Below are 14,016 nucleotides of genomic sequence, written 5' to 3' on the forward strand. Positions count from 1 at the left end.
CTGTGTCCACCCATTAAAAACACCCTCAAGTATCACAAGACTGACATACAATAGTGAACAGAAGGCATAAAAGCACTGTCATGTGCTGTCTTCTGCTAGTCAGACAATGCTGTAAGCACTGCAGTCAGGTTTCCAAGCCCTAAAGCAAGTCTGTCAGCTAATACAATGCCACATGGATTCAAGTCTAGTAACTGAGATTTTAGCTTCACTTATGTGATTTGCAGCATCCTTAGAAGGCAGCTGCAACTCTGCTTCAGTCTTCCCTGAATATACACAAATATTTAGATGGCCAACCCCCCAGCTAATGATCAATGCCTGAGTTCCACAAGCAGTAGAGCACACTATGATTTAGATAAAGGTATTCACTTTTATGCTGCCTAGACCCCAGCCCATCTGTGGATACTGCATGCAATTTAACAAGACAAAAATGTTTTCTGCAGATACTAAATTTAAAAGAACAACTTTTTTTTCCCCCCTCTTAATTTGGCATTCAGCTATCCATCAGGGTAAGCAGCAAGTCACTTGGCAGATAATTCAGGACATATGGCTTTGAAGAATGGTAATTTAAAAGTACTTGGACAAGTTTCCTCAACTCATTCACATTAATTTGTGCTATTCTCTTTCACTTGTGCTGTAGCAGCTGGTACAGCTAAAAACGTATAGAAATATAATGAATATAATGCAAGTGGCAAAAAAACCCTTTTCTTGTGTTGGATTAATGTATAGTGCAAAAACTTCTCTCAAAAACTGAGAAGCAGGAAGAGTCCAAAGACAATTCAGAGCTGTTAAACCTACATGCCTCATCTGTAGTCACCAGGTGGCACCAGATGTATTCATACATTGGTAATTAGGTTAAAACCATTGTAACCTGCGTGGTCGTGGAAATGCTGAGCCCATCACATACGGCTATTAGGCAGAGCCAGCAGCTGAATGATCAATACACTACAGAGTTTAGATCCAACTTTAACAAGATCTGAACATTGTTTTATAGTTTGGGGGTTTGGGGGGTGGGGTTTGTTTGTTTTATTGGGGTTTTGTCAGGGTTTTTTGTTATTGGAGTGGGTTATTCTGAGTTTGTTTTGTTATGGTGGGTTTTTTGTTTGGTTTTTCTTCTTTTTTTTTTTTGTTATTTCTTTTAGGAGAAAGTGTAAATTAGAGATCAGTGGCATCTCCTAATTTGGAGATGTTGGTTATGAAACTTTTCCAAAAATGCAAAACCAGATTACTTTAACTAAATGAAATGATTCCTGGTCAGAATTAACACATTGTTACATTTTCCCCCTTTTCTTTTGCAACACTTAAAATGTGTAAAGCATTAAATTTTGGAGGATAACCAGTTCTTTTAAAAGATACATTTCAGCAGTCCTGAAGAATTTTAGCTTTCTGTTGATACAAGAGGACATTTTCTTCTAGATTTCTGACATTGACAATGAGAACTTGAATTATATAATGAATTCTAAGCTTAAAATTATTTCGTTTTACAAATATAGCTACATTATTGTATGAACTGAAGCTGAAATTAGCTATGCATCATACATAGGATATTATCTCATGAATACAAAGAAAAAATAGTGAGAGTTAATTCATTTACTTGTGAATCATATCAGGTTTTTTCCAGAAATTCAATGTTCATAACTTTTTCACTAATTAAATATTTGGGAAACTGTTTCTTGTGCTTGGAAGTATTTAGCAATGTGTTTTTCTTTCTATTATTAACTGTCTTCTGTAGAAATAAAACTTTTCATCAGGGACCAAAGAAAAAAAATCAGCAAAAAAGGGTTGACCTCACTGAATCGATGGCAAAACTCCCACTAACTTCAAGGGGCCAGGATTTTACCACACATGACCACACATTCCCTTATTCAAAGAAGGAAAACCAAACAGCCAAAGATATCATGTTACTCAAAGCACAGAGTCTGAAAATGAATCATTGTCTAAACAATATATCAAATATTTACAAACACCAGTAATCAAAAAGTAGAGTTGTAATTTGAAAGTTTCAAAAGAAACTCGAAGGGGGAAAACAACTTGAAGGAAGAAAAAATATATAATAGAAGTACATAATTCTGAGTATTCAGATTTTATCTCTTTATTGCATTAGAATGATTTTTCAGCCAAAAGGTACTTTTTTATTATACCAAATTCATTGTGGCATTACTGCAAAAATGCCATTGGCATTTACATCCTCTTCAGCATGCCATGTTCCTAAAAATGAACTAGTGAGATTATCAGTGTATTATTACACACCTGACACCCACAGAAGCTTAATTGTTGTTGGGATCCCCAGCACATGCAACAGCGAACATGCATAAGGAACCTATCAGTTAAGAAGCCATTTTTATAAGCACTGGCTTGCCATCAGTGCTTGTAGAGGCAATGGGCAAACCTAGCCTTAAACTGACACAAAAGGAGATTCTGTTCAAACGATTCATTGTTATTCTTCACACTTTACAGTAAGACCTCCAGCAAGTCCAACCAGGGAGACCAAGAAAGTGCAGCAGGAGCAGCACTCTTCACACCAGCCAGCAGTGGACTCTGGCACTGAAACAACATGCTTAAGCTTCAGCACAGAAAAGGATCCTCTACACTGGAGCAAAGCAGTTTGTGAATAATTTAACATGGTAGTATTTACACAAAAAGTAAGCTTAGCTTTTGTCTACTATAGCATGATGCTCACTAATACAAGTTTGACTGTTTATGTTCAAGTATTTTCATTACAGCAGCTGTGGCCCATACAAAAATGTAGCCCTGAAAGTCTAAAGAACAGCCTGAAATTTAGGCAGCTCTTGTAAGGTGAATTTCTAGACTCCCAAGGTCACAAAGTGATTTGTGATGTCTTAAAACAAGTAACTGATAAAGACAGCAGGAGGAGCTCTCCAGGAATCTCCATTTTTCTCCATTGCCAAGGGGAGCCCAGGGAGCCAGACAAGAGATGAGACACACCTTTGGATGGCTACCATCAAATGGCATGAACTCTACCCTGCCAATGGCAACTTCCATAATAGAGGCTGCATAATGGAGACATGGGGGTTTTAACTGGTTTGGGATGGGGCTGTGCACTGATCCTTCAGGCTCCTAGTACACCGCACTGAGAAATTCCTATGCTCTGTATCCTCATCTGCACTATCAGTTCAGGAATCAAGAAATGAGACAAACATCATGTGAATATAGTTTTCTTCCCTTTCTCTGACATAAATCTGTTGTCATTTTACAGGAGCTCTGCATTTACTATCTAGAAGAACAGGCAGGCACACACATTTGCAGGAGTACCTAGTATCTCTTTCTTTCCATAACAAAGGAGCATAGAATTAATGTTATTTTATCAGCAAAATTTATACTTTTTACCTATTATCTGCAATTCTATCCATGGCAAGTATATTATACTGTAATTTAAATATATTATATGTATTATGTGTAAAAGGGCTGTAATAATTTCAACATACTATTCATTGAAATACATTAATAGAGTACCTATAACACAAGAAAGCTGAAATTGATGAAAATAGAGTACAATAGTATAACTACTTTTAAGGTTTTTCTTCCTAGAAGAGTCATAGGAATATCAGAACTCATGGGCTATGTTATCCTGTCTCCACTATTTTCTTAAAATGAGAAAGATTTGCAAGAGGCTAGATACTTCCCAGAGATGTCTCAAAGCAGTTCAAGGGAAAGCAGAACAGGTATCAGATCATGAATGAGACTATATGCAACGTTTTTTTCCTCTGAGAAAAGACAGGGAGAAAGGGAGAGATGTTTGCACGTTTTTAGCTGTACTTCATAGGATGTCAGTACTGAAGTTCTGATAACTGGGTCGTGTCCACCAGTTTTGCCTTTCAGAGTTGGGATACGATGACCTCTACATGGATGGGTTTAAACATTCATTGACTTTTATGGGAGTTTCATAATTAATTCAAAGGGACTACATATTAACTCTACTATTCTCTTTGGAATTATTTGATTCTTTGAATGATTAAAGATTTCCCAGCCATATCTGCAGGAATAATATTATTATTATACAGAGGGGAGTTATGGGAAAGACAAAGAGAGACTTTTAACCTAGGCCTGTAATGACAGGAAAAAAGGCAATAGTTTTAAACTGAAAGAGGGTAGGTTTAGAATGGACAGAAGGAAGACATTTTTTACAGTTAGAATGGTGAGACACAAGATAAGGCTACCCAGAGAAGTTCAGGGTGTCCTGTCCCTGGAAGTGTTCAAGGTCAGGTTGGATGGAGCTTTGAGCAACCTTGTTTAAGGAAAGATACCTCTGCCCATGGCAGGATGTTGGAACTATACTTGACAGTCCTTCTGACTCAAAACAATTTCTGACTGTATGATGCATAAACATAGATGAATACAATGCATTCAGCATTAAAGGAATTGATTTTCTGATTTTAAGTACTGTGTGCAAGGATGATGTTTTGTTTTTCTTACCCCCTTTGCACAATCCTTCCCTTTACATTAGACCAGATTATAAACTCAGAAAACCCTGCACATACCTGCTTCTCTCCACTGGGTTTCTTGTGATTCAACAGCAGCTCCACGGCTCCAACCACCTCCTTCCGTATGGCATGCAACAGAGCATCTCCCACATACACGTTAAAACTTAAGAGCAGCTCAATGAGCTCAAGGTTCTCATTTTCAATTGCAATTAGGAGTGCAGTTCTTCCCAGGGGATCAATGCAGTTAATATTGATCTTGAAATAAATTTCTGCCTCCTCCAAGGCTTTCTTTACACTGGCATAATCTCCTTTCTCCACGGCATTCAGGTAGGCCTTCTCTGAATGAGACAGTTCGGATTCTGCCCGCACAATGCGGAGAGGGATTCGATCTCTGTAGGGAGCATTGACGCTTCTTTTGTAGTAGAACTGGGCCATATTTTATGCCATTCTAATACTTTGTCTCTGCAACATGAAAATAAAGATAAAATCAGTAATTGAGCTTGGGGTATGGTGCACCAAATTAATATTTGCTGTATGTACATATTTAAAACTCATACTAGAAAGTGATGTTGAAACATTTTTTATCAATAGAACATGTAAGCAAAAGTGGAAGCCAAAACACTGCTTACTTGTAATTTACCAAGTAAAAGCATATCTGTCAGAATACCATTTGCTTATTTGCTTTTTTTAAATTTGTGGCAAACAAGAAATACAGTACAACCATAGGTTACCACCAGAAGTGTTGGTCTACTTCATCCTTAATCTCTTCATTCAATTCTGCAAAGACTTAAAAAACAGTCGCCTGTCTCAAACACTGTAAAGTCCACAGAAAGATTCTGCCATGGGAAGAGCACAGAGGGGAGTGACAGGATGGTGACCATGCCAGGTCTGACAGAGGAGAGTTCTGGTTAGCACATCCTGGTGGGTGCATCCAGACAAAAAATTCCCAGCGCAGCAAACTGTATAGAGAAGCAACTGCTCATACACATATGAATGGTCAAACAAAGATCACCACAACTTATGGGAAAGATGGCATCTACGACCACCAATGATCACCAAAACCTCCCTCTACCTCTCAAATATGCCTCTGTGGGTAACTTGAACTTGGACTGTAAGATAAACCACTACTGCAGGGACTTGAGATAAGTTAAAGGTGGTACTATTGTCCAAGTGCTGTCTCAGACCTAGGGAGAGATTAACAAAGCCTGGGGAAAAGAATGGGTCACTGACAAAGAGTGTAGAATTTACAGGCCACAAGGAAAGGCAATTCAAAAACTGTTTTGAAATAAACTCCAATTGGGTAAAAGGCAATTCCAATGGAGAGATCTTCTCTGACATCCTACAACAACTTGTGTGTTGCTTGAGGTTTGTGTGTGGACAATTAAATACAGCTTTTACCTCTTTACATCTAGTCCTGCTCAAATACCCTGACTTTTCTATGACAGGCACAGTTCAGTGATGAGCTTCCCTACTAAGATTTTGATTCAATCTCACATGCTACTAGAAAAACATTCACATAAAATGTTTTTCTAACCAGAGCTCACTAACTTAAAAATTAAAACTCAGAACCTAAAAGGAAAACCAGAATCCATAGGAGATAAATTTCCAAGGACTGGTAGATAATAGCCACAGATTTGATTCTGAACTACTCAGTTTTAAACTAGAATTAATACTGAAACATAGCAGCAATAAAACAACTCTAAAGTCTTACATATAGTAAAGCATATGGTGTCTATGGTTTTATTCTGTATACTTTATTCAAGGATACTTTATTCAAGGACTTTGCAAAAAAAAATTCGTTATAACAAAATTATTTATCCTGGTTCTATCTTCCACCTGGGGAAAAAAAAAAAAGAAAAAAAAAAAAAAAGGAAAAGAGGCAAGTGGGAAGAGAAAAAAAATTGACCACAAAGAACAAGGTCCACAAAAAATATTTCCCTCTGCTGTTCAACTGGAAGTTGAACACCTTATTAGAGGAAGAACTGTAGCTTCTTGTAATTTTTTCAGTTGATAATGCAAGCTACATTAACTCACTGCTTTTTCCTCCACTTTTTTCAGTCATTAAAACAAAATCTTTGTTGATATTCTACAGCAAGCTATAATGCATATTTTTATTATTGTGAGGTTTTCATTCATAAAAAAAAAAAAAAGTCACTTAACATAGTGAGGAATATAGTAATTATTCTGCTCCCCCTTTTCTTAAGAAGTGCAAAGAGAGATATGTAAAGGCTGTTACTAAGCTGGTTTCTTTGTTTTCCAGAGCAGATCAACATGACTTGAAATAGGCAGGCAGGAGAAGATAAAGAAGATATGGGAGAGACAACTCTCTGCCACATCCATATACAGGAGCTGAGGAATTGCCAACCTTTGCAAGATGTTTTCCAGTTCTCCCTACAGAATGGTATCAGCCTACAGTCTGGACTACTAGAAGTTGCCCAGTCTGTGGATTATGTCCTGTTAATCTCACTCTAAGTAAAATAAAGCTCATATCCATTGAACAGTTCTGTACCCCTAGAACAGATACCATGCTCTTAATGCACTGTATTTTATCTCTTTGCTTTTCATTCTTTCATTTCAAAACTGCGAGATCAATTCAAGGAGGTGAAAATTTTTATGTTCAGATCCAAATTAAGAGACATAAATATAGTTCACAAGGAGGTATCTGCAAGAAAGGTGGACTGCCATATTCCACAGACAGCCGTGGACACTTTCAGTTTCATACCCCAAACTGTTCCCAAACTCAAGCAGATTGGGTGCTGGATGTGGAAGGATGTCCTGCCTGACTCCAGCTGCCACATGACAAAGACTTAGGTTTCAACACAGGCTCTATTTCATATCTGTCAGGGAGATGTCAAGTTAACCCACAACAATGTACGCACATTATCCAGTTTTTTACTATCTACAGAGTTCCCAAGACCCCTGAAGAAAACAGAGGGACTGCAGCTGGGGGGTTAATGCTAAAGACTTCTCTCTTTTGAAAGTGCATGAATAAAAAGATCATTATCTCCACATTTATTGTGAGAAAAACCATGAATTAACTTGCATCAATGAAACTGGGCATCAGAGATGTTTATTGTAGATGAAGAGTACAGTCACCTACAGATGGGATCTATCATGATTTAATGAGAATGATTTGGGAGTTTCTTGTTTCTTTGTTTTTATTTTAAGTCTGATGAAGATCTTTTGTTGCTTCACTGTAAGCCATGTTGTTGGAACTTTTTTTGTTTACCTTTTCATGATTCTTGAGTAGATCTAAATTTAGTTTCTTGAGTAGATCTAAATTTAGTTTGTCTCTTTTAGAAGAGACATGTTAAACACACATTTTCATTCTTTCAAATAGCTGCCCCCCACTAATGTCTATTTGTTGCCTGTACCAATTCTTGAAAATAATTACCCATAAATAAGGTTTTATTTTAAGTAAAAGTCTATGTTTACATGCAATTAAAAATTAGAGATTGACTGCTGATACAGGATGGTCCTAGAAGGTGATACGAACATCAAAGATAATGGTTCCATGGGTGTTTACAAAAAAAAACCTGTTTATCATTTTATCTACAGGTAGACAGTGTTGTGTAACAACTGTTACTGTGCTGTCACATATAAATGCATGCGTATGACATTTACATGGAGCTGTAAGACCTAGAAACAAACCAGCAGCACTACAAAAGTTTCCAATTGCTTTGAACATCTCTGCAGGAAGAAGTCTAAAGGAGCAGGAGGTCAAAAACACATGGCCAGTGCGAGAAGAATGAAAGAAAAAAAGTTATGGTACAAACTTATGAAAAGTGTAATTATAGTTTCTACAGAGTTCATATTCCTGACACGTAATAAAAATACTTCAGAGAAGAAATGAAGACAAAATAACTTTATATAGTGGTGCTTCCCACTGTGCAATGGAAATATCAGCAGCACCTGAGCAGGAGAAATGGATGAAAAAAGGAAATCATAATACTTTGACAGAATAGTGACTCTTATGTGAAAACATTTTTTTCATAACAGTCAGTTTTGTTTGCACCTGCTACAGACTACTATTTCAAATTATATTACTGTTTCTTTCATATGTTGTTTATCTTGGAGGAATGGTAACATTCCACCTTCTTTGCAAACTTTTACCATTTCCACTCTATCATTATTTAATAATTGCATATGTCCTTAGAAAAGTTGATGTTATTAATTTTGATAGTCCTAAATAAATAATTGAATTTTTTTTTCTGCTGCCATACCATTGTGTATATGTAGATATACATGCATATTTTAACCACAGGCACACAGATATTTCCCCATCAAAGTTCAAGAAAAACTGCAATCAGATTTCCTTGGCATTTATTTGATCATATTTGCTTCCTTTACATATATGATCATATCCTCCCTATTTTTCCAGAGGACCCTGACTTGCACTTCCTTTGCTTGCTGCCCCCTACCCCAAAACCAGGTGTGAGAGGGAAATCGGAGTGAGACATCAGCAGGCACCGAGGGGCTCAGTGACAAGCCACTTGTATCACTGCTCACAGATGTTCTGCAAACCTTCCAGAGACAGAGAGAGACCCCAGTGAGGACACATTTCCTTCAGCAGATGGGAAGTGGGAGGGATACAGATATGCTTGTTAGTATCCACATGTGCAGCTTTTGAAATCCTCACTGACACAACCCTTCTAAAGACATTCTATTTCCAACACTGACCACTGTTACACTTACTATAGCATTACAGTATATATAGATAGATAAATATAGCATTATCCTATATAGCCTCTTCTATATAATCAAATCACACTTCTGATTTTGCTCACGAGTTTGTTTTTCAGACTATTTGCATTAAAAAAAAAAAGCAAAAGCGAAACTTCACATGTAACTATGGCATCACCCTGCTCAGAACCAGAACATTTATGACAAGTGAATAACGTGCTGATTTCTCTGATCTTCTGAAACTATTTTATATGCACTTTTCATGGCAAAGGAAATTTTCTGACATTTTTTAGGTTCATGAAAGTATGACATTTTTCCTTCTAAAATAGATCTGTGACATACCAGCTTTAATCTGACACAGAACGCTATATGAAACACAGTAAAAATGATGTTCAAAGAGAATTTTGGAAAGTAAGACTAGCTCTGATAAATCCCAGTCCAAATGAAGCATAAAGTTCCTTCTCTGTCAGTCACCAGAACAGATTGTTTCATTTCAACAAGAACAAAAGAAATGCAGATAAGTCTTTGATTTCTGAACCCAGCATTAGTCCAGATACTGCCTTATAACCAAATGTCTGAACAGCAACTTTAACATTCTCTAGCACTGGCATCAACTGGATAAGCTGTGTCCATACTGTTAAACATACTTCATCCCAAAACAGGTCAGCTGAATGAGAACTGTCTTCTGGGGATAATTTGGGGTCCAGGCTAACTCCTACACTGTGCCTGGAAAGTGTGTAGGAAGATAGAATTGTATTGAGCCAGCAGTTGGGTTGATTCCAGGGACTGCTCGAACAACTTTGGCTGCAGGTGATGGAGTTTCACTGATCGTGCCTGCCTTCTAGCACTGTTTGTTTTACAACTGTTATAGCTGCCAATACAGTATGTAGGATCCTTACCTGAAAGTAATTTTTCATTGTTAGAGCTACAGTTCAGATTTGAAAGCTAACAATAGCAAAAGTAGCAATTTGAAATTAAAATTTAACACTGATTCACACATGCAGGACATAAACTGAATAACTCAGTATGGTGCACGTTCCCTATAAGGCTGTCAATTTGGAAAAGAGCTAAACCTCTCAGTTTTGCTCTCGTCTAAAATGCCCTATAATCAAAGTTTCAGTAAAGCAAAGGACATGACCTAGTATACAGCTGTAGCGGATGATGGGAAGCAGGTTGCCATGTCATCTGCTTACAGCTGTTCTGGCTTCACAGTCAGAAAGGCAGGACATCAGCTACAAAGAACAACTTCAGGCATCCAAGGTACAATGGCTATATGGTGGATTAAACACCACCAGCATTTTATATCAGCATGTTAAGAGATCAAAACCTAGGAAAGTCTGAGTCTGAGACACTGAATGTATAAATCTTTCATGAGGTGACACAGACTACTTACTTTGATGGTTTTTTTTGTAAAAGAGAGGATGCAATTTCATAGCATTGTTTGGGGGGGGTTAAAGTATGGTGCTTCATATATAGCATAAAGATGGTCTATAAGTTTACTTAATGCCAGATGGGAGGAAACTTTTACCTTCTAGGGCTGATGTTACACCAAATCTCAGTTGAGAATGATAGATTCTTATAACAGTGACCTTCAAAGTCCACAAGAGTATTATCAGACTGGAGTTTGAGAAATATCAAAATAGAAGTAAAAGACCATTGAGAGACATTAGAAATTGTTACCAGATCTTAGAAGGGTAGGATGATTTGGGGTCAAGCATACAGTATTGCAAATCTGCAAATATTTTTAAAATAAGAGATATTCAAGAACTTGGTTCTTCAAATATACCTAAACTGAGCTTAATTTCATTTACCCTGTGGGCAAAAATCTGATAGCTCACTCATGAGAAAAAAAAAAAAGAGCATCATTAGGTCACAGAAGTATCATTAGATGACAATATTAAATTAGTTCATTTTCCCAGTTTATTTAAACTGGAAAAAGGTACTCTTCAGAAAAATACAAGATGCATGGTTACCCCTTGCTGATGGCTAGCAGTACGCAAATGTCCTCAGGGATCCGTGGGAATGACCCTGAAGCTTGAAATATTTGTTCTTGCCCAGAGGGAAATAGTGACGTGTTTAAACCTGCTACCAGAGCAAAGGAGAGAAAAACTGCTTGCCCCTGACTGACATGAACTTGTTCTTTGAAATGATGGAGCATGAAAGATGCGAGTCCAGCCTACATGCAGTAGGCAGCCAGTTTAGGGTGGGAAGGACAGGGAAGGCAATAACACAGATAATGATCTTAATGAGTGACTGCAACATCCAGTTGAGTTGACCTTCCTGTCTCCTTGGCTGGTGTTATCCTCCTGGGTAAATTCAAGGAGCTCTCCAAAACAGTTTTCAAGATAAAAGTACTTCAGTGTCATCTGGCTACACAGAAGGCTGCCTTCCAGCATTTCCAACAGCAGCACTGACCCAATGCTCTGTGGATGTGATCCTGCAGCAGCCACACTGCACGGCAACATTTCCCAGGGGACACGGGGAGTGGGCTGTCCCTGCTCACGGAAAGGGTGGGTGGTCTTTCTCCAAATGAGAAGAGGATGGGAGAAGAAACCTGTACACAATCTGTTGAGAAAAGAGGTGGGCAGAAAGGGTCTGACTGAGCAGGTGCACTTGAGGAGGACAGAGGATGCAGATTAGGTTGGGAAATACAGGACAGGAACATTACTGGTGGGAATTATGCTACAAGTAGCAGTGACTTTTCTACGTTCCTGGGTATGCTTCCACACAGAACCACGTCTTCCCATGCTTCCTATGTTGAAGTACAAGGCAGCATGCACTTTGGCCAGAAAAGGGAGAGTTTGGGCAGACTGCCCAAATGCTTTAGTAAAGACTTGCTAATAAAAACACTTCCCTGTGGGTCCATTTTCAGATATACAAGCTAAGGCAGCCTGAGGATAAGTTAAAACACTTTTCAAGTATTTAGGACCAATAGAGAGCCAGCTCTGAAGAGATTTGTGTTCATACATATATCCTCACATAAGCATTTTAGTACAGGCTGCTGCCCTCAGAGTGGTATGTGTATTTTGTGGGGAGCCTTGAAAGAGGCTGAACTTAAAAAAAAAACCAAAATAAATAAAGGCTAGTTAGGGAAAACTGTTCAAGTTTTGGAATTTATTGGTCTTTTTCCACCCACATCCTTAGTGGTTCTGCCCTCACACTGCTTAGACACTTGAGTTGGTGTATTTTAATAAGTTAACTAAAAGACTGTATGAAAATAAAATCAAGAAAATTTATTATCTAAGCTCACCTACTATAGTAACCCAAAAACTCAAGTAAAAAGAATTATAATGTTCAATTAAATTGAAATCAAACTGACATCAAAGCAAAACATTTAAACTCAATAGCAATGAATGTTCCACAATTCAGTTAGTTAGACAACACAAAATGTATTTATACAAGTCTATAAGAAGATGATCACCCATTGGTAATAAACCCTAAGGAAAGAATTTTATTGAAATCAGTCAAATGTATAATTTGTTGGTTAAGTTGTCTAACAGTGAAACTTATTTACTATCTGGACCAAAGCCTGACAAAAATAATGGCATTTTTTTCCCTCAAGATGTTGTACACTTATGTGATGACTAACCCCTTCCTGCCCTTGTAGCAATAAAGACTTCAAAGTGACAAGCCCTATTTGCCAGAAGTCGTAAAATGACAGTTTCATGTCACTCAGGACCTTTAAATGTATAGCACAGAACATGTCCTAATGATTAACTTGACAAGGTATTATATAAGGCTTCTAAAATCCACAATAACAGTTCCTTCCAGAAATTTGCCTGCATGGCCAAATTGTCATTTCTACATATGCCCAAATAACAATTCAGGATTAAAAGTCTCTAAATTACAACAAGAGTGAAAAATATAAATAGTAACAATAAGAGAACTCTCATTGCTAGGGAGTGATGGCACCAGAAAGCTGTCATGTGGATTCCCTGGCTGACAAAAACACGTCTATTACAGTGCTCTATAGATCTGTGACCCAGCAGCAATTATGTGAGACTGGTAATAGCTCAAATACTTTGAGCACCCTTCAGGAAGTTTGTATATTCTTGTGTGGGAGAATGTCAGAAGAAGGTGCATCACTGCATTACAACACAAAAACTTTAAAAATAGATCACCTGAAAATCTGAACAACAAATCCATCTCCTCAACACTTCCTTATGAATTTTCTGAAGGATTATATAATATCTCTTCTCCTCAATAATGAATCTGCTCCCAGATATAATAATTTCAGGATCTTATTCACAGGAAAAATACATTTGACTGATAAGAAAATAGGAAATAATTGATACAGAAAACTTTCACTGTGAAAAATGCATCTTGTCAATATTTTCAACTGGCAGAAGATTAATCCTGCACTCTTTTAGGCAAGGTTTTTACTCATCTACTTTAAAAAATAATCATCCAGATTTATGTCTGGAAATAGCAAGTAAACAACTTCATTTTGAAGCACCTGTGTTATGCTTTCTTCATCTTAAGCCAGAGTGTACAAGTTCATCTAAGCACAAGCCAGCCTAACTTGGATTCTCATTGTAGGGATGACTCCTTGGCAAGACAACCAAATAAAAGCTGAAGAGAACAGCAAGGAACATTAATATTTCAGGAAATGATTGTTGATTACCAGAAACCCTTTGAAACAATATTTTAACCATCAAGAAGCTCAGATGTTATGAGAGATTCACAAACTTAAGGGTTACTATAAGTATCTCATCTGAACTCTGGCATAAAGTAGGTTTGGCTTCCTGGTCGTGAAAAACCTCAACCGGAAAAGGCTTCCTGAGCCACCAAATCCAGCCTCTCACACAGGCAACTTCCACCAACAATCTGACTCTGTAAAGATCAGACTCCTTATCAGAAGTAGCTGGGATCCCCCTGCTTGACCCACTGCTTC

General features: G+C 37.6%; 1 protein-coding gene across 1 annotated transcript in view; it reads right to left on the reverse strand.

Moving 5' to 3' along the window:
• TRPC4 (transient receptor potential cation channel subfamily C member 4) overlaps nucleotides 1-14,016 on the reverse strand; it is a 132,727-nt gene that overhangs the window by 76,928 nt on the left and 41,783 nt on the right. The window contains exon 2 of the mRNA XM_054271765.1: nucleotides 4,497-4,901. Within this exon, the coding sequence (XP_054127740.1) occupies nucleotides 4,497-4,874 (378 nt within the window). The 5' untranslated portion in view covers nucleotides 4,875-4,901. The remainder of the gene's footprint in view (nucleotides 1-4,496; nucleotides 4,902-14,016) is intronic.

Source organism: Melozone crissalis, unplaced genomic scaffold (assembly GCF_028551555.1).
Source record: "Melozone crissalis strain CALT ecotype California unplaced genomic scaffold, PUWL_Pcris_2 ptg000013l_1, whole genome shotgun sequence".
Taxonomy (NCBI): Eukaryota; Metazoa; Chordata; class Aves; order Passeriformes; family Passerellidae; genus Melozone; species Melozone crissalis.